This window comes from Dermacentor variabilis, chromosome 7 (assembly GCF_050947875.1).
Source record: "Dermacentor variabilis isolate Ectoservices chromosome 7, ASM5094787v1, whole genome shotgun sequence".
Taxonomy (NCBI): Eukaryota; Metazoa; Arthropoda; class Arachnida; order Ixodida; family Ixodidae; genus Dermacentor; species Dermacentor variabilis.
In genome coordinates this window covers 97,750,025-97,769,305 of record NC_134574.1, presented here as the reverse complement: position 1 = coordinate 97,769,305, position 19,281 = coordinate 97,750,025, and the positions used below count along the sequence as shown (strand labels likewise).

The window sequence follows — 19,281 nt, the reverse complement described above, 5'->3', positions numbered from 1 at the left end:
CGAATGTAGCTGGAGCATTACAGTGTCCAAAAGGCACAAGCTTAAATTGATCGAGCCCATTAGGTTTATTAAACGCTGTCTTTTCATGATCCATGTCTTCGACAGACATCTGCCGTTACCCGCAGGATAGATTAAGGATGAGAAATATTTGGCTCCGTGAAGGCGATCAAGGGCGTGATCAGTGCGCCGCGTCAGATATACGCGTACGACCTTGCGTGTTATGCTCTTCAAAGGTCGATAGTCCACCCACGAGCTCCAGCTTTCATCCTTATTCCTGACCATGATAGCAGGAGAGGCCCATGAGCTCCAGGATGCTTCAATGACGCCTTTGGCAAGAATTTTGCTCACTTCAAGCTGAATGACTTCACATTCAGCATGAGACACGCGATAACGTCGCCTGACAATATGATTGGCACCATCAATATAAATATGGCCAGTGACCAGGCACGATTGCCCTAATGCACGATCGTAGAAGTCAAAGATATCTTTATAAGTTGCTAGAAGACTGCTCAGCACAGTGGCCTGGTCGGGCAGTACATTAGGAGCAATCAACTTCGTAAATTTGGAGGGGAGCGAACGAGAGGTACTAGATGCAGTGAAGGTTCATTGAACGTCACCATCTAGGACGAATGTGTGGCATGCGGAACACTGCCACAGTGTTATTGCACTTGCTCTTTACACGGAACTTCATGGCGACGCCGACGGTCAAAATGCACCTGAAGTGTCTCTATAATTAATGTCACAATAAAATTAACTCAAGGAAGTTAAATGGAGGTTATTTCATGACAGTGCTGTGGAGACTGTTAGGCACGCGGACGAATTCAGAGAAACCTAGAAGGGTGATTGTTTGGGCTAATTGGTTTTCCATTTTAGATTTTGCGGCACAGCGCGAAGCAGGGACAAAGGACGCAACAAAACGAGGACAATCAGAGAAACCGCTTCAGATATGGTTGTAGGCGAAAAAATTTGCTTTAGTTTTAACGCGATCGCGATAACGGCTCCCACCGCCGAAAATCCAGTGTTGGTGGCAGCATCGGTGGAGTTGTCTGTGAGCAAATATTTTGGTAAATATTAAGGTATTTTCATATGCCACGGCTTACTTGTATGCCATGCGGTGTATGGGGGTATATTGCTACATTCTACCGCTAAAATTGCTCCTACCTTGTCTTACCATCTTTTCAAAATTGTGCCTTGGAAATTTGAGAATAAAAGCCCACAAGAAAAGTCATCAATCAAAACACCGACATTGCATGTCTCTTACGTTAAATATTCTCAGACTTCATTATTACAAGTGTGAAACAATAAGAGAAACCTGAAAACTATCCAACTTTTATGGCGCGGTTGTGCACCGCCTCCGGGATGGGCAAGCGGCAGAGGCCGCGGTTCTACCAGAAAGCTCGGCTTCGTGCATAGCGTTCGCCGCCAGACTTTTCAGCAAACATTATTGTTACATAAGCAGTAGTTGCCGGCAGACGTGAGAACCAGTCGGGGATCTTTGAATTCTGTCGCCTTCCACTTTTACAGGTGAAGCTTAAGCGCCCTCAAATGTTTATTTTCTCGTACCTCATTTTTCTATCATCACAATTATTATCTGTAAATCATTGCCCCAGCTCTGTGTAGTCAGTCGGTATTTGCACTGGATTACATCTCTGCCTCGGCGTATTGTTTTTGTTGTCTTTGAAGAAACCTGCCTGTAGAGTTCTTCTAGGCTTTACCGGGGGCACACTAGAACTTAGAATACCAGCTTCATAGTCAGCTCAATCTTTCTTCTCAAAACAGCTGTTTCAACAAACGTAGCGGCTAAATTCTTCACGACCGGTAACGCTTATTTGCAATTCTGTGTGCGCGCCTTCTACGGGCGTTCGCCTTGAACTCAAGGAGCCGTTGCTGACATTTTAAAGCGCTTGCTGCCCCGGGTTCAGGACGCATGTCGAAGTCATCCAGTACCGCCTGTCAAGCCAAGTGTAAACATTGCAATAGGGTCCTTCCCATGGAAAATTAGCAACTGATATTTCATTGCTAAATCGTTTGAAACGCTAGCACTCAGCTGAAGCAGCATTTGATAAATGAATTTTTAACTTTATCGAGAAAACCGAAATTGGTTTGATATTCCATGCATGATACATATCACAACGAAGACAAGGAGAACTGTAAAACAAAAATTTTAACAGTGGAATTTTACCTGAGTAGATAAATAAATTACAAAATGTAATTGAAAAGTAGTCGCTAGGTTATAAGCTAAATGGTTAAATTCTAGAGAAAGTGGAATTGCCTGCAAAAAGAAATACGGACAGTAACGAACAAATAATGGACCAAAAACGGACTTTGCATCAACGCACTGGAATTTCGGAAGGCTGAAAGATATAAAGAGAAAAAGAGAACTTATATTTTGCCATAGCGCTATTGTTCTTTTATCCGCAGTTCGTGAAAGGGCAGATAGTGCTCCCGTGCTAAGAAGGACTTGTGACACGACAAATCCACGTTGCCAACTATGTTTACAAAGAATTGCTCAAACGTCACTGTGAATTAGCTGGATAGATTATATGGTTGATGGCGCCAAATAAACTCGCAGCGAATTTAATACAAGAAAGATATGTGAAAACGTCATGTTATAAAGGGCACAGAGTTACTTTTACTGACAGGTAAATTTAGAATAATCGTCACATGCCCGATCTAGCACAGGAAACTTACGCTAGATAAAAAAGACGTTCTACTGCATGCGGTAACCCAACCTACAACCTGCGCGCGAAGCCTGCGAGGCTCTACGAATGACACAATGAGAGCAGTTTCACCCCCCCCCCCCACTTCCAAGTAGATTTATATTCACGTTCAACATCTATCTGCCAGAATTTAAGGTCAAGGCAGCGGAGGATAAATAACCAAAGCTGAAGGCAGTTGTCACTTGCACGTGAATTATACCAAAGAATACAAAATCATAAGCATTTGTAGGGTGTGATTTATAATTGAGCAATCATTGTTACCTCGTGAAGTGCCGCACGACGTGAAAGTGGGTGAACTCGTTCCTCTCGCAAATCAATGTGCGCGTTGCTCAGGCCACACTCCCTATATTTCTTGCGTGTTCGTTTTATTCTTTGTGAATATCTTATTCACTCTTACACAGTCAAGCCTTTAACATCGGTCAACTTCTTCCAGACTAACCAAGGGTTTTGAAATATGTATCTCTGGTAAAAGGCAACTTGCTGTCTTTGATAATGACACTGACTGTGTAGCTTCACTGTTTTGATGTATAAGTTGCCCAAATTGGAATATAGGTAGGAATACTTATTTTGTGGAAATTCGATGCTCCTTTTTCGCTCACCGGAGTCGTCGATGCCGCCGTGCTGTCACTATATTCATGGCGCACACACGGGCGGCGCGCCGATCATTATAACCTATACGGAGACCTGTACGCTGCGCACTGAGTTCGGCTGCGACACAACCTAATTAAGGCGATCTACTGCTCATGTCTGCTCAATCGGCTCTGCCGAGCCGGCAGGGAAGCGACCTGTGGTCAACTGATCGTACGAGTCTTAGGTGCGCCAACACTAAACTTCCTGCAAGCATGTTTGGCACGCCCGATAGCTTACTATTTGTCGGCATGTCAACTCGGGCTGCATACATGGGCATGAATGCAAAGGACAGCAAGAGCCAACATTAAGATGAGTCTATTATTTCCTAATGCTGACAAATGCCAGTGGTTGTCGTACACCTCATGTCGTGCACTATCAAATGTATCAAGCTTACAAAAGCAACAGCGGGAATGCTCATAATGCGACCCTTCTGATATGCCTTTATGGTATGCCTGGTACCTGTGCAGGACGGTATTTCTGCTATGCTGCAGCAGCTGCCTTGTCTTCTGAACTTAAATGTCACCTCCGCTTATTCTAAGACCGACGTCTAAGCAGCTGGAGCGTGGTGCTGAGCCCCAGTAACGCTGGCTGTGATTATCCTTTAGACCAGAACTGTCTATTTTTTTTCAAATAAATTAATTTTTGACGCAACGCCAAGAGCGCTCTGGCCTTCATTGTTGAATGGATTTATGGGACTTAGCTTTTAAGATCGTGCAACATCTACATGCCAAGACAATTCTGTTCCAACGGAGCAATGAGTCAAGCCTGGCCAAGGAAAGCAACATGAAACTTTAGTTAGACTGGGTACGAGAATAGGCGAGGCATGCTTTTCTCAGATTTAAAATCAAGAACAACTTACTGCGCCATTCTTGTGCGCAAAAGTGGTTGCAGAGAAAATTGTAACCACCGATGCGTTAACTTAGAGTGTGAATTTCAACACATTTTTGCGCAAACCTCTGACGGTTCCATGAGTTTCGACAAGTGAGCTGGTACTGCAAATTATACATAAGAACGGCGCAATATAACGCCTTTTCATTCGCCAGGAATTGCTGCTTGTCGGAGTGTGGCGTTATCAGCGTCTTTCAGGTCATCTTTCAAATAAGGTTTATCTATGTGTAGCCATGTGGGTGGTTAAGATTAAGGAAACAAGTTTCAGCAGAAGACGAATATGTAGATGGTTCTCAAGTTACTCGGAAGTATTTAATTAAAGGTAGTGTTAATGTCCAGACTATGCCCGAACGGTGGTAGTGGTGGGTGGAACTGGGGCTCCGGCCAGTTAGCTGTGGCAGCGTATCACTCGATTAAAGATGCATTCTACCGTTTCACCGCTCTAAAGAACCGAGGAGTCGGAGAAGAGCCCGTTTCTGGAGCCACAGAGCCACACTGCGCGTTTCTTGCTTGCCCATCAAACACGCGCTGCCATCCCTTTATTCGCTCCTCTATCACCCAGGCGCTGGCTCTCAACAAAGGGGAAGGTAGCATTGGCTCTCGAGGAGAGGCCATTGCGTGGCAGTGGCTTCTCTTTCAAATTGTTCGTTGTGCAGAGTGCATGTACCTTTACAGGGAGAAAGTTGCCTTTCCTATGATGAATATTCTGGTGTTTTCTATACGTGACGCGACTAGGCAGCAGACAGTAGCCTAAGCCGTGCAAAGCGTGAGAAATTAGGCGAATCATTTTTAATGAGCATTCCGTCTTCGCCTACTTCAGCCATTTCGAGCCTGCCTGCCTACCAGACTATCTATCTATCTATCTATCTATCTATCTATCTATCTATCTATCTATCTATCTATCTATCTATCTATCTATCTATCTATCTATCTATCTATCTATCTATCTATCTATCTATCTATCTATCTATCTGTCTGTCTGTCTGTCTGTCTGTCTGTCTGTCTGTCTGTCTGTCTGTCTGTCTGTCTGTCTGTCTGTCTGTCTGTCTGTCTGTCTGTCTGTCTGTCTGTCTGTCGGTCGGTCTGTCTGTCTGTCTGTCTGTCTGTCTGTACTCCTGTGTCAATCCTCTACACACGAAGTGCCTCGAACGGCCAGTGGCGTGGCAAAGTTGCGCGCGTTTTGGGGCTTATTTCACGATAGGAAAAATATGTAGCACGTATTGAGCAACAGAAGTCAGTATCGGGAGTCTCATGGAGAGCTTGCTTTAATTATAATATGTGATTATGATATCCTGATGCATAATATATTTGATATATTATTAATTAAGACGAATTGTGCAATTACCTGAGAGAAAAATATATGAGTATCTCGAAGCTACGTGCAATTTGCATATATTAAAATTTGGGCAAAGTTACTTGGGTCACCCTGTATAACCACTGTTTGAAGATGGAAAAAGTGCTGCCGGTGAGCGCACCTCTGTTTTCTGCAGCAAAGCAAAAAAAATGCCAATATAAAATATGAACATGTAACGTTGGCTCATGCCTAGCTATAAAGCAAAGCAAATGCGCTATAACGTAAAACAATTCCAAACCTTTCTATTCCGATTCTGCAATCAACCCTCCGCGATTGGTGAAAAACATTTTTGAACCACTCCCCACTTCACCTGCCTCTCACGCGACGTCACAAAAACCGCGATAGCCCCCCATCTGATATGACGTGTGCACACTGATTATGCATGATTTGACTGACCAAAAAATTGTTATTTCTGATTCGAGACCTTTTCGGCATTAGCCCTCGACTATTGGTCAAAAGTTTTTCGGGCTGCACCCACTTCACCTGCCCGTCACGCGAAGTCACTATACCGCAAAAACTCACCGCGTCAATGGCACGTGTACGCGTTAAAGATGCATTAATATGTCGAACAAAACTGAATTTTCTTCTGAATAGCCGCAGGCTGCTCCGTTCCGAAAGGAATAAAAGATGGCTGCCGCCGACCTTTCAGGCACTGGCTACTCGCATGTGCCGGAGACCATGGGTTTATTTGCGTGCAATAAAACTTCTTGCGTGGTTGTGTAACATTTTCGGGTACTTTCGGCACGTTTACGAACTCGTTCTGCCAACTCTTCTTCGCTGAGAATCCGTTTTAGCGTCATTTTTAGGTTCCGTTGAATGCCGCCGCGAATGTCGACGATCCACCGTACGCTAAGTAAGGGAAAGCGGACCAATCACAGACGCCGGCACCAACCTCTTCATACGGTTATCGATTTTCAGTGCACTGGCTCGGCCCCATCGAATCCCAATCCACTTAAGCGTGCTCCTCGCCTCTTGCGAGCCAATTAGATAAGACAATTCGCTTAGTGTAGGAAATGTTATTCGTTTTTCAAGCAAACAAAACCGACCTCCTATTAATGAGGATAGCGTTTGATTGGTTTGTTGAGACAACCCTGTGGGTGACCGCCCGATGCTTGCGTCGGCGGTTACGCAAATTTGACGTCAGGAGATTGGAATAAAAACATATTCGAATAGTTTTACGTTATAGGGTTCCCATATGTTATGATTAAAACGTGATATATTGAACAGATATTCTTCTTTTACTTGAAGTTTTTATGGAATTCGGAATGTGGATGTCAACCCATTCCAGTGGTTTCCTTCAGGTGGGTATCTGCTACTTCGACAGAACAGGTACAGGATCCCTAAATGCAGCATATATGTGTCGTCCTTGACTGTGCACACACCAGTGGTTGGCATTCATCCCCCAACAAGAATCACACATCATATTTGTAGTTGTAACATTGGTGCCTAAGCACCTCAAAACGGTGTTTTCAACTGATTCTGTGTTATTTCAACATAGGTTATAAGGAATGCAGTATGGAAAAAGAACAATTTGATTGGAATAACTTTGTGACATTAGTCGTCGACAAACATAACAATTTCCGAAGGTTACATGTTCACAATGACGACAAAATACAAAATTACATGCCTCGCCGTTTACTATAAAGCATACAGCTTAACGCTCGAATAAGCCTCCACTTCACATGGATACCAACGGGTGTTTTGAATCGGCATACTTTGTTTAAGTTAGTACACAGCTGTCTTCTTGCTGAAATGTTCTTGCGTAGTCGTCTAGTTTTACGCGAGATCTTCAAATTGCCTAATGAGCGATAAATCCGACGTCTGTAGCAGCGAACGGTACCCAAGTTCCCAGTGACTGCGACGCCACGTAACCGGGACGTCGCACCACAAGCGCACCTCGACGGAGCAGAGAGGGCGAAAGGAAGCACTAGCTCAACAGTAGTGCGCCAGGTGTTGCATGAGAGGAGAAGGCATCGCCGCGACGACCACCTCATGTCACCCTCGCTCTCAGAAGCTGCGGCGCGGTTCTCAGGCCTCCCTCTCACTCCCGCTGGGCTTAAATGTAGCGCGCGCCTAACGGCCTTGATGGCCGCTGCGGCTTCCTCGGTCTCTCTTCGCGCCGGACACGAGCGGCATGCTGCGTAGGGGTCATCGGCTGATGCTCCTTGCTGGCTCTGGCAGCGCGTAGCGCTTTGCTACATTACTCCCAGGGCAAATCATTACTCTCAGAGCAATTCGGTACTCAAAGGGCAATGAACTACTCTCAGAGAATGCATTACTAACGGGGCCATGCATTACTCCCAGGGCAATGCATTCCTACTTGGGCAATGCATTACTCGCAGGGCAAAACTCGAAGGACTGCTCAGCGGCATTCACCCGCCGTGGTTGCTCAGTGGCTATGGTGTTGGGCTGCTGAGCACGAGGTCGCGGGATCGTATCCCGGCCACGGCGGCCGCATTTCGATGGGGGCGAAATGCGAAAACACCCGTGTGCTTAGATTTAGGTGCACGTTAAAGAACCCCAGGTGGTCAAAATTTCCGGAGTCCTCCACTACGGCGTGCCTCATAATCAGAAAGTGGTTTTGGCACGTAAAACCCCAAATATTATTATTATTATTATTATCAGCGGCATTCAATTGGGCTTGAATGTTTTCGCCTTCACAACGTACATGTGCTTAAGCGTTCTCGAATATTCCTATTGTTCTTACAGATTCATACACCTCTCATAACTTTTATTCGCGTATCCTTATGCCTAAAATTGTTGTTCTTGCTCTCGCATTTTTCCCTTCGGTTCGAAACGTATGTTCACCCTCATAATAAATATTTCAAAGGGCAAGTTACAGGAAGCATTTCATGTGGAATATATAAATATGGTATTTACGATACGTCATATGCATTCCTGTGTGTATTTTTTTAATAATCTAAATGCGTCACTTCCAAAAATATTTCTTCATGTGTTGACATTACAAGCAGAACATTAGAAAATATAGAAAGGTATTTTTTCTAGAGGCGACTCTTCATTGCAGCGAAAGAATAATCCTTCCCCATGGCATGATGTATACGATGTTAAGGATAACGACATGACCGAAAAAGCATAAGCAACAATGACGACCGCAAGATGCTGGCGCTTTTTGGATGTGTGCCTGCACTGTTGCACTGCAGCAAACTACCGACTACCCTTTCCTCTCTGTAATGTCCTGACCTTTAGAGTAAATTATTCATAAAAAGAAATTAGTTTTGCCTTCAAGTTGTAACAGACGTGGGAGAAAGGTCACAAGCTATTGCTTTTAGCTGGATAGCTGTTCAGATTCCTCGCAGTTCGATCTCAAAATTACATACTGTAAACATGGAGCTGGCAGAATCCTAAGTGCTGAAATATTTTGTACTATATGTTGGTACAACTGTTCCTGTTACGATGTCCTCACAATCTTTTCCAATGTGTTTTCTTTTATGCTGAGATGAAGCAAGTTTGAGTCAAGATGCACTGCTTGTTGTCGTTGTTGATGTTTGGAATGATATGATTTATGCTTTTAAGTGCGTGTGCTGATTTTTTGGTTTTCTTCAGTGCCTTTTGCGAGGTTTGTACCACCAAAGATGACAAAACTTTGGTGCCCGAAATTTATTAAAGTATGGTTGAACATTACGAAGTTTTATAGTAAGATGCGCACCTTCATGAATGTTACTAATAGGAGTGCAATATACACGCCAGCAAAGTGTAAAGAACTTATGACAGTGAAGAACTTCCTTCGTTTCGAGAGTATTTAATGAAATGTCCCGGGGGGCTCCCACGTTGTGTATTTACTGAGCGCTGACAGCCAAACCTATGAGGAGGGGGCCACGTTATCCCTCATACTACGCGCGCGAGGTCCTTCCTACAGATAGCGACTCCGTAAGACCTTCACGCCAATAGCAGTACAATGATACCATGGGCAAAATATTTTACGTAAGAAAAGACTTTAAATGTGGGAGACAAATGAGACATTCGCAATTTAACACACAGCCTATTTAACGCATAAGCGATTCAATGTAGAACAACCAAGATTTGGGACATTCCAACTGTATTATAGACAGTGCTACGTTATTAGAAAGTTACAGCATTGACGTGAGTACTGGTGTAATATTTCGAGAAACCGTCTTTCTTCGCTTAACAAATGTTAAACGTTCACGCTCCCCGCTGTACGCGTGTTTCCTCTTTGGAAAGCACCTAGAATGCTAATGATAGTTGCACCTGTTGCCTATGTTGTCGCCGGGCATTGTTTAACAAGATTCTGTGCGCGACGCGAAAGCTGGTTGTACATTCTAGAACCTACGCGATATCCACCTTTTACGCTAAATAATAAGCCATGCATAAATGACCGACCTGTCTGATTCGCAGATAAATTTTTGACAATCGACGAGCGTGCTCACCGCTATCATTGCTCGTATTACGATGTTTACTGGGTACAGGATAACGTAATACACAGTAAGTTTCATGACCCCAGATGGCCAGAAAAGCCAACGCCAAGTCATCAGGCACTATGATGGATCCAGCATTCCGCCAAATATAGTCCTGCAGCCGACATGGAAGCCACCTTTCTTTCCTTCGATCATAGTTGTACGTCCCCGACTCCTGGCTGGAGACTTTGGCAAGGACATCAAACATCAACAAATGGAATGCTGAGAATGTGTTTCATACCATTCCATACATTCCTTTACTTGGAAAATGCCGCGAGGACGTGGTTTAAAGATCGAGAATCTAAAGTAAGAAAACGCGAACACTTTCTCAGAGGTTTCTTGCAGATCTTCACAAACGTCGCGCGAAAGAGTAGGCTCAAGCTTGGCAGGAAGCCTCGAGCGAGCTGCCAAAGGAGAACGACGCAATTTAGACCGTGTAACTGACTGGACTTTGGCGCCACGCCAACTCCAGCATGTCGAAAGAGAACAAGCCTCATTTCCTTATGCGCGAAGTAATGCTAGAGCTCTTCGCGGGACTGATACTCGCGGGACAAAGGCGTCGTTGATTGAAAAGACTCCGTCCTAATCTGAGCCTTTCTTTTTTACTCGCAATTCAGTAAATATAGAACTGTGCTGTCTCACCGCATAGAAGACATATAAAACAGAGAATAGAGGGTCATCCAAAAGCTTATCACCCTTTTTAAAAGAGTAACAGAGTGGTGTTTTCTCGTATATAAAAATTACGATCAGAAGATACTATGGGTGCAGCTTGTGTGTAAGTCGTACATTGCACATTTTCTTAGCTAATTTACATTTAAACATAAATTCTGACCAATGAGGAGCTTGCGCTAGGCGGAGCGCCTAGAAGGGTGGGGATCTATGCTGGATTTCCGCACAAGAGCGGGCCCCCGTTACGTACAGTTACGTGAAATATAATCTGCAACACCGGTGCCCGTGGTCGAAGAGGCTCAAAGCCTGTGCGGATGCGCAGACACAGGGTAAGTTCCAGGCTTAAACACAGCTTCAATTAGTGACATTCATTAAACCGTTATTTCGCATGTCACAGCCACCGCGCAATCCTGGAGCCCCTTCAACCACGAACAAGGGTTTTGCAAGTCATATCGCACGCGACTGTGCGTGTGCAGACAATGTATCTGTTCTAGATGCGTGGGCGCTACGCCCGCTGAATCTGTCGCGCAGTCTGTACTGAGACCGTAATCGACATACGGCAAACACTGTCCAAAAACGGTATCGTCACGTAGCGGCCGCGATCACTCAGAACGACCTCAAACGGATGCCTGAAGAGGGCTTTGTACTTGAGTTTCTGGCTGACGCAAATCTATTTTCTCCCATATTCGAATTACAGTCCCAAGCTATCACATCTGCGACTTTTGTGTACGCTGTATTTTAGGAATTTTCTTACACAATTTATTTGCAAAAAAAAAGTATTATTTCAATAAGGCACCTGCGAACCGCCGTGGTTCTAAAAAAAAAGTATGGGCTTTTACGTGCCTAACCACTTTATGATTATGAGGCACGCCTTGGTGGAGGATTCTGGAAATTCCGACTACATGGGGTTCTTTAACGTGAACTTAAACCTATGCACACGGGTGTTTTCTCATTTCGCCCCCATCAAACTGCGACCGGCGTGACCACGATTCGATCTCGTGACCTTGTGCTCAGCAGCCCAACACCATAGCCACTGAGCAACCTCGGCGGTCACCATGTTTGCTCGGTGGCTATGGTGTTGGATTGCTAAGCACGAGGTCGCAAGATTGAATCCCGGCCAAGGTGCGCGCATTTCGATGTGAGTGAAATTCGAAAATACTCGCGTACTGAAATTTAATTGCACGTTAATGAGCGCCAGGTCGTACAACCTTGCGGCGTCCCCCACGATGGCGTCTCTTATAAGCAGATCATGGTGTTGGCACGTAAGACCCCATAATTCAATTTTTAACGCACTTGCGCTTCTGGGGGGGTATAGAAGAATGAGGGTTTAGGAATATAGATTGAGGAATATAGAAGAATTGCCGCAGACGTGCGTGTGCGCGTGACGTACATTGGTTGTGGTGGTGGTGATCGTTGTGTACGGCCGTTTAAAGGGATAGTGAATAAAAAATTTGTCGCCGAGATTTCTGTCTCCAGTGATAGCTGTCGCACCGAGAGCGACCAAAACAACACTCTTTCTGAGGAGAAGTGAGCGAAAAGTTATTATTTTAGTGAATATTTCTCAAATCGCAGCACCTACCGGCCTCCTCCGAAAGCTCCGGCAAAACCGGATATCGCGTCACTCTTACCCACCTCGAGGCCCGTTGCGAGCGATCGTCCACACTGAGCGCGCGAAGGGGCGAGTTGACGTTTGCAGCGACGAGCTTTCTTTGTTCGACCGTCCTATTCGCACCGGTTCCTCGTGTGAGCTGCTCGAAAACCTCGTTTTTCATCTCGTGGTTTTGTGGATTGATGTGTGGAGCAGTCGTGTCAACGCCGCAGAATGCCGAGGGTCTGCTGCGCGCAAGGGTGCCGAAATAGTATTGTTGGGCGAGACACGCCTTGCCACTCTTTTCCGAAAGATGAGAAGCTGCGCAGAATGTGGACTCGAGTAGCGCAACCATCGCGACCCACCTGGATGCCGTCAAGCTGCTCTTTTGTTTGCTCCGACCACTTTGAGGACAGCGATTACGAGACAAGCCCGGCATTGCTACGTAGCCTCGGGGTGTCACTGAAAAGGCAACGTCTCAAGCCTGACGCTGTACCGTCTGTTTTTTCGAGGAAGCGGAAGCAACAAGACGTCAGAGGCGCGTTTGAAAAGAGAAGACGAAAAGAGGTTTGTGGTTTTCCTTCCCCTTTTCATGCGTATGTGAAAACGGCAGTCAGCGGTAGTCTTTTTCTCGCGTGCCTCTTATGAATGCTTCTCCCGTAAACCGCTGGCTTGTTCACGCTGTAGTTTTGCGCACAGGCGCCGTTTGACCGTAATTTGTTGTTTGTACGACGTTCTGAGCCAGATGTTTGGCCAATTCTGCCAGAATGAATCGAAATCCGCATCGTCTGAAGCGACGGCTGACGAAAAAAGCAAAATTCGCCTACATGAGACTGGTAGCGCCATCTCGTTTGCACCAAGGGAAGGAGTGCTCGGCTGCGATGAAACTACGGGAGCGGACGCTTTAGCTAGCGCAAATGTGCTGAGGTGCATGTTACTGTCACCAATTGGGTTCTTTGTTGGTGGCAAAACTGTAGGTTGTGCCTAAAAAATCGGCCTGCGATTATGCTTCTTGGTAATGCAAGTTTTGAGGGCAGCTGCTGTCTCATTTCTACTGTAGGCGACCGCATACGCAACACGCAGTGCCGAACGGCGGCGGCTGTGCGTTTAGCGATCCTAGCCGGCGCTTCGGCAATCGAACACCGTGCTCGAGGTCGCCGCCGCGAAGGAATGGGGGGAGGGTGGGGTGCAAGCTGTGGATAACGGAGATGGCTCTGCGTTTCGGCTTGGCCAAGCCGGTGCTCTGGCTACCGCCGCGAAGGGGTGGCACTGGAGGATGAGCGAAGTGGATAGCTAGATTCGCGTGCGAGATTGCGCCGGGAGCGCGCGCCGCTAGAGCAGCGCGCTTGCGCCGCCTGTGGAGCTGTGTTACGGCGAGGAAGGGATAACGGCGATGCCGACGCGAAGCGCAGGAACAGCGAGTAAGAGCTGAGCTCTGAAACCTCATTCCTCTGTATTTAGATCATTCATCAACTTCTCGGTGAAAGTACGGAGGAACCAGACCACGCACCCCCACTGCCAACTGCTACATCTGATGGAATGTCACCGGAATGCAGCAGTGCAAATGCTGGAGCAGAAAATACCACACAGAAAGACAACCCTGTCAGCAAGTCCCTAGAGTCAGGTAAGTCACAGCAGCAATAATTAGCACAATTTCTTTGTCTTCTTCACTGTTGCACATTGTTCTTCTTCATGATGTCTTTTAGCTCACAGTGACGGATGTGGAGACCAGACCCATGATGGAATTCTAGGAGCGCATCAAGAGGAGCCAGAATTAGAAACCATTGAGCATGCTGGTTTAGATCTTGCCGAAATGGCTGGAAACACTGAGGCACCAGACCTGAAAAATCAGTCAGATGCTGCAGTTCAAACGACGATCATCTGCCGAAGTCGGGGTAAGTATTTTTGCGTGTCCGGGAGGAGTTTGTAGCTTCTTTGACTTGCCGAGCTACATTTTACTGTATACATATTTCGGTATTTTGTGGTTATCTCACCACTAGTAAACATTTCGTTACTCCAGAAAGTTTTCTGCACCTCATATATTCATATAATACTCTTTGTAGGAATGCAGACCCAAGTCAACGTGCAGTCTCGCGCTGTCCAGACGTACTGCTTTGAGATGCCACGAGCATCGTCACCAGTGGGCCTTGAACCCATATCCGACTCTTCTGACACAGAATCTGGAAATGACACGCAGGGCAGGAACATTGATTCTTCTTATGCATTAACTGACGCTATTCTCAGGTACGTGAAAATGTGTTTGCAGTACTGCAGTACAGTACTAACATGGCCTGTGTAAATTTCAGAGAGGATGTTGACCACCCATCACCATCCCTACATGAAGAGCGAAAATTTATTGTGTTTGAATCCTCACTGGACCAGCTTCTTTTAACATGCCCAGTGTGTGGAGAAGTGTGCTCAGCTGTTGATAAAGGAATAAAAGGCACACTGCTGCGAGTTGAAAGGATGTGCAAAAACCTGCATGTTTCTACGTGGACAAACCAGCCGATGATTCAGAGGAAAGCAGCTGCAAATGTATTACTTCCAGCAGCAGCCCTGTACTGGGGATGCAATGCTTCCAGATTTCTGAGAGCCCTGAAGAGTACAGGAATAGTGTGCCCTTCTTATCGTTACCACCATGCTGTACAGACCTCTCCTCTGATTCCGACAATCACTAAGGTATATGACACGATGATTAGTCCGTAATGAAGGCAGTTAAAATTAGTTCATATACAAGTGTTTACTCTCTAATTGTAAATCTTCTTGCGCAGGTCTGGACTAAGCATCAAAACCTGCTTTTTGAAGAACTTGCTGGGAAGCCACTACGTGTTGCTGGGGATGGAAGAGCTGATTCGCCGGGTCACTCTGCCAAGTATGGCACTTACTCACTAATAGACATTGACCGCAACAAGGTCTTGCATGTGGAAACTGTGCAGGTAGGTACGTCTTGCACCAGATTGAATCGTGGTGTGGGAAATTACATATTTCTTGATGAAATGTTTATTGCAGTTGAAACATTTTGTACTGAAAGGAGTATTTTGTTCATTCGGCCGTCCACTGAGGTGAATGGATGCAGTCATTCACTGTTTTTTTCTAATTTCTCAGTCTAACGAAACAAAGGGCAGCAGCAACATGGAGCTCGAGGGCCTCAAAAGGTCTCTCACCATTCTTGAAGCAAATGGCATGGTGATTGACGTCATGGTGACTGACCGACATTCCCAAATTAAGGCGTTTGCTGCTAAAGAGGGAACTTTCGAGCACAACTATGACTGTTGGCACGTTGCTAAATGTAAGATTTCTGGTACAAATCATTGCAAAAAAAACTTATTCGTCAGAGAACATATCAGTTTCAGAGTTCACCTACTTGTTTCAACCTTTTCTCTGTATTTCATGCAGCGCTAAAGAAGAAGCTCACTGCCGCTGGGAAGCTAAAAAAGTATAACGACATTCAGCCTTGGATAAAAGGCATTATTAACCATGTATACTGGTGTGCAGTATCAAGCGAAGGCAGACCGGATTTAATTTTGCCGAAGTGGTGTTCGCTGGCACGTCATATTGCTGATGTGCACTGCCACGATGACCCCCTGTACGAAAAGTGCCAACATGATCAGCAGTCAAAAAAAATGGCTCATAGAAGGTACTACTGTCTGCATGCTTTTGTTACAGAAAAGATTATTACTAAGTTTATTTCGCAAATTACCACAGGCTCTCCAGCACACGAAAAGATTAAGAGCATTATCCTCAACAAGGCTCTTTTGAAGGACATACCAAAGTTGTCTACATCAGTACAGACATTTGCAGTTGAGGAATACCACAGCACCATAATCCGGTTTGCACCTAAAGCAACACACTTCCACTACCAAAGCATGGTTGCAAGGTAAGTACTGCCCTGTACGTAAATGCTAGTGAAGCAAGTTGTGATGCGTTTGCCAACTGCATGTTTCTTTTTCAGGACTCGCCTTGCAGCGCTGCACTACAATGAAAATAGTGCACGTGAACACGCCACTACCAAAGGCCAGCACAGGTACCTGGTGAAGTACCCGAAGTCAACGAAAGTGCCTGTTGCTGCACCTATTAAGAAGGCTTGCACCTATGGTAATGGACGGTGTATTACAAATTACAACATGCGTTAACTCAATTTCTTCTTACAGATTATGTCAAAGAACTCATGAACTGCACAGTTGAGCTGTGCATGGCGACGAGCTCCTTCAAGGAAGCCATGCGACAGGCTAGCAGCACTACAGTGCCACCGACGCTGTCTAGAAACTTTGAGCCTGTCGACAAGGACGCCCTTGTTTCCACACGGAGAGAACGATTTAATCATGGAGTGTAATCAAGCCGTGGTGCTAGTGCAACCAGTCAACCAGCCTGAAGTTGTGAAGTAAATTGGTCTCAATTCACAATCAGTTCTCACATCTGTGTGTTTATTTGCTGGACGACAATCATGGGTCCAAGTAACCGGTGTATTGTCCACTTCTTGAAGGGAATTCTTCTCTCAATCTGTGAACCACATAGCTTGGGATGACCACCCTCCTTCCTTGGCCCAGTCTTCCGTGTATCCACCAGACAAACTGCCTGTAAGCAGTGTATCTGTATTTACTGAAAAAAAAGAATGCTTGCTTGTGTGTTCATTTTACTGGCTTGCACATGCAGAATCACTCTACACGAAACAATGAAGTAATTTAAACCTTCATGCGCCCTCTCTCTGCTTACTCATGTTGGTCCCTTTGCCCCACTCTGTAAGGGTTGTAGTACTGCAGCTTGATGTACTCTAGCTCGAGCACATGTTCGTTGAGGCAGTAAAGATCAAAAAGTGGGTGCTTCGTAATGCACTCGTAGTGCTCGGTGGCTTTCGCCACTCGATCTTGCTCTTTGCAGCATGTTTTCTCTCTTGCCGTCGGCATGTCGGCGCATCGGTCGCCACAACAGCACCTATTCAAAAGCAAAAAAGAATGCTAAGAGGGCTTCAGAATGAACGCAGGCTCGACGCTGAAACCGCTGCGCATGTACTCGTTCACTCGGTGAATAACAAGACGCCCCCTGCTTACAGAGGCATTTCAGTCGCTGCACATGCCTGGCTTCAATCCTCGCCTGTTCCTTCATCGCATCTATTTACAATAACGGCTACTTGCGCGCATCGAGCGCCTGCCGCGTGCGAGTCGGCAGCCGACTTAGGCTCACGCCGCCGGCCGCACCTAGGGAGGTCTACACGCGTCAATATCTTCAACGATTTCTACGTTTTTTTTTGTACAGTGTGTACTCGCGGCACCTGTATTGTGCATCGGCAGCTTTCATGTTTTACGCGCTAGCAGCTACACATAACATATACAGCCAAGCGGGCGGAGCAAGCCGCTTTGCGCGGAACGCAGAGTAATTTTCTTACGTCGCCTGACATTGCATAGCCTGAAGCATAAGCGTCCTCGCACTGTTGAAACCAAACATGGCAAAGCGTTTGCCTGACTGAATCACGCTGGGCGCACCGCCACGAATGCAACACTGTCAATGAGGCGTGCGCCCGTTTCGCTAACTCATTCGTGACAGGTGCGAGCTTGCGATCCGAGCCGTAGAAACCGCTTTATATCTGGTTTGCACTTATGATGCCGCCCCTGATCTCTCGAAATGAACGCGTGTACATGCAATGCACAGTGTAAACACTTACCACGTTGCTGGTCCAGACTCCCTCGGCACCGCGGAGGGGGACTGCTGCGGCGATTCATCGTCAGTTTCACTTAACGACGCGGACGGATCGTAGGCATACGCCTTTATCGTTCGTGGTCGTTCTGTAGGCCGTTCATCCAAGTCGGAGTCATAATCTCCGCTCATGCTATCACTCTCACTGGAGCTTTGCATTTTGCACTGCGCAGCGCGAGGAAAACAAAACTGCGCAGCCGGTCAGTTCGCTCCGCGGCTACTGAGGGTAGGTGTGACGTCAGATCCGCCGGCTTGTTGTCGGGAGCGCTTTGCGCGTGATGCGGTGGCCGCTCATAAAGCGTCAAAAATAAAGCCATCCGCTCAAAAGTAACCCGAATAATGACTATATACTATAGCAATCGTGTCTTAGGAATCCAATTGTGGGGCTTTCTCTATATTCTTCGATTTTTATTCTGTATCCCTTTAAGGTCAGTTGGGGTCATGCTGCTTCTCTGACGCTGGTTGTGCTTGTGTAACGTCCGCATCAGCTTAGCTGTACATCCACTTTCACAGGGTGTAATGGAGAGGCATTTTCCACCGTGTTCTTCGCATGGCGATGCGAAATATGTCTAGAAGGTGAGTAAACGGAGGAAAGTAAGATTCATTGGAATTGTGGGGCAGTAATAAGAACGCAGATGACAGGAAAGACACTGGCAGGTTCCACAATTCTAATAGTGACAATTCCAATTTGTAAAATGAGACGCACGGCTACAGCAACATGTTTTATGAAAATAGGTATAGATGAGCAGTTTTCCTGCATTACGACAATTAGGTTCCCATGTACAAACAAAACGGTTCCAAAATATAAAATCAGACCCGCAGTGCATACAGCCTACTTATAGGAACATGCAAAATCAAGAAAGGGGCTGACAGATGGAATAGCACACTGTGGTATGAAGGTTGTAAACAGGGATAAGTTGCCTCGGAAAGGCTCGTCAACGTTTCGGTAGGAGTACCTATCTTCGTCAAAGGTAGCCTCGCCATCCTTGGCATGCTAGTTTTAAAGGGTTAGTACAGTGACGTAACGTCCGGTTGTTTCGGTGGTGGCTGGTTGTAAAGGGAGAGACTTCAAAAGAAATGAGCGCCGTCGCCTGACGCCTGTGAGCGTGGTTCCCAAGACGAGGCGACAAGAGCGGATTGGGAAGGCCAGGGAGAAAAGAAAATTAAAAGGAGAGAATAAAAAGAAAAGGGATACTAAGAGGGGAAAAACAAGAAAAGAAAAAGAGGGGCATGGGATGATGTTGGGGAAGCGAGAGGTTAGGGAGCATTCAGGGGTGTCGTGCGCGGCATTTTATTGGGGCTTTAGAA

At 46.1% G+C, this 19,281-nt stretch overlaps 1 protein-coding gene and 1 pseudogene across 1 annotated transcript; one reads left to right on the top strand and one right to left on the bottom strand.

Moving 5' to 3' along the window:
* The first annotated feature begins 12,131 nt into the window (after window positions 1–12,131).
* On the top strand, window positions 12,132–16,678 carry LOC142587663 (uncharacterized; annotated as a pseudogene).
* LOC142587665 (P2X purinoceptor 7-like) lies at window positions 16,595–18,236 on the bottom strand. The gene is made up of 3 exons (XM_075698826.1): window positions 17,942–18,236; window positions 16,996–17,214; window positions 16,595–16,881 (listed from the first exon to the last, which is right to left on the bottom strand). Exons 1-3 carry the CDS (start codon window positions 18,130–18,132, stop codon window positions 16,725–16,727), a joined length of 567 nt encoding a protein of 188 aa, XP_075554941.1. The 5' UTR covers window positions 18,133–18,236; the 3' UTR covers window positions 16,595–16,724.
* Window positions 18,237–19,281: the final 1,045 nt, after the last annotated feature.

What these genes read in the sequence shown, in the direction of transcription:
- LOC142587665 (XM_075698826.1), bottom strand. Translation starts at nt 18,132, where the DNA reads ATGCAAAGCTCCAGTGAGAGTGATAGCATGAGCGGAGATTATGACTCC. An exon ending in GAGTCTGGACCAGCAACGTG is followed by an intron (nt 17,215 to 17,941) that starts GTAAGTGTTTAC and finishes GCTTTTGAATAG; the next exon opens with GTGCTGTTGTGGCGACCGAT. An exon ending in GGGCAAAGGGACCAACATGA is followed by an intron (nt 16,882 to 16,995) that starts GTAAGCAGAGAG and finishes CTTTTTTTTCAG; the next exon opens with TAAATACAGATACACTGCTT.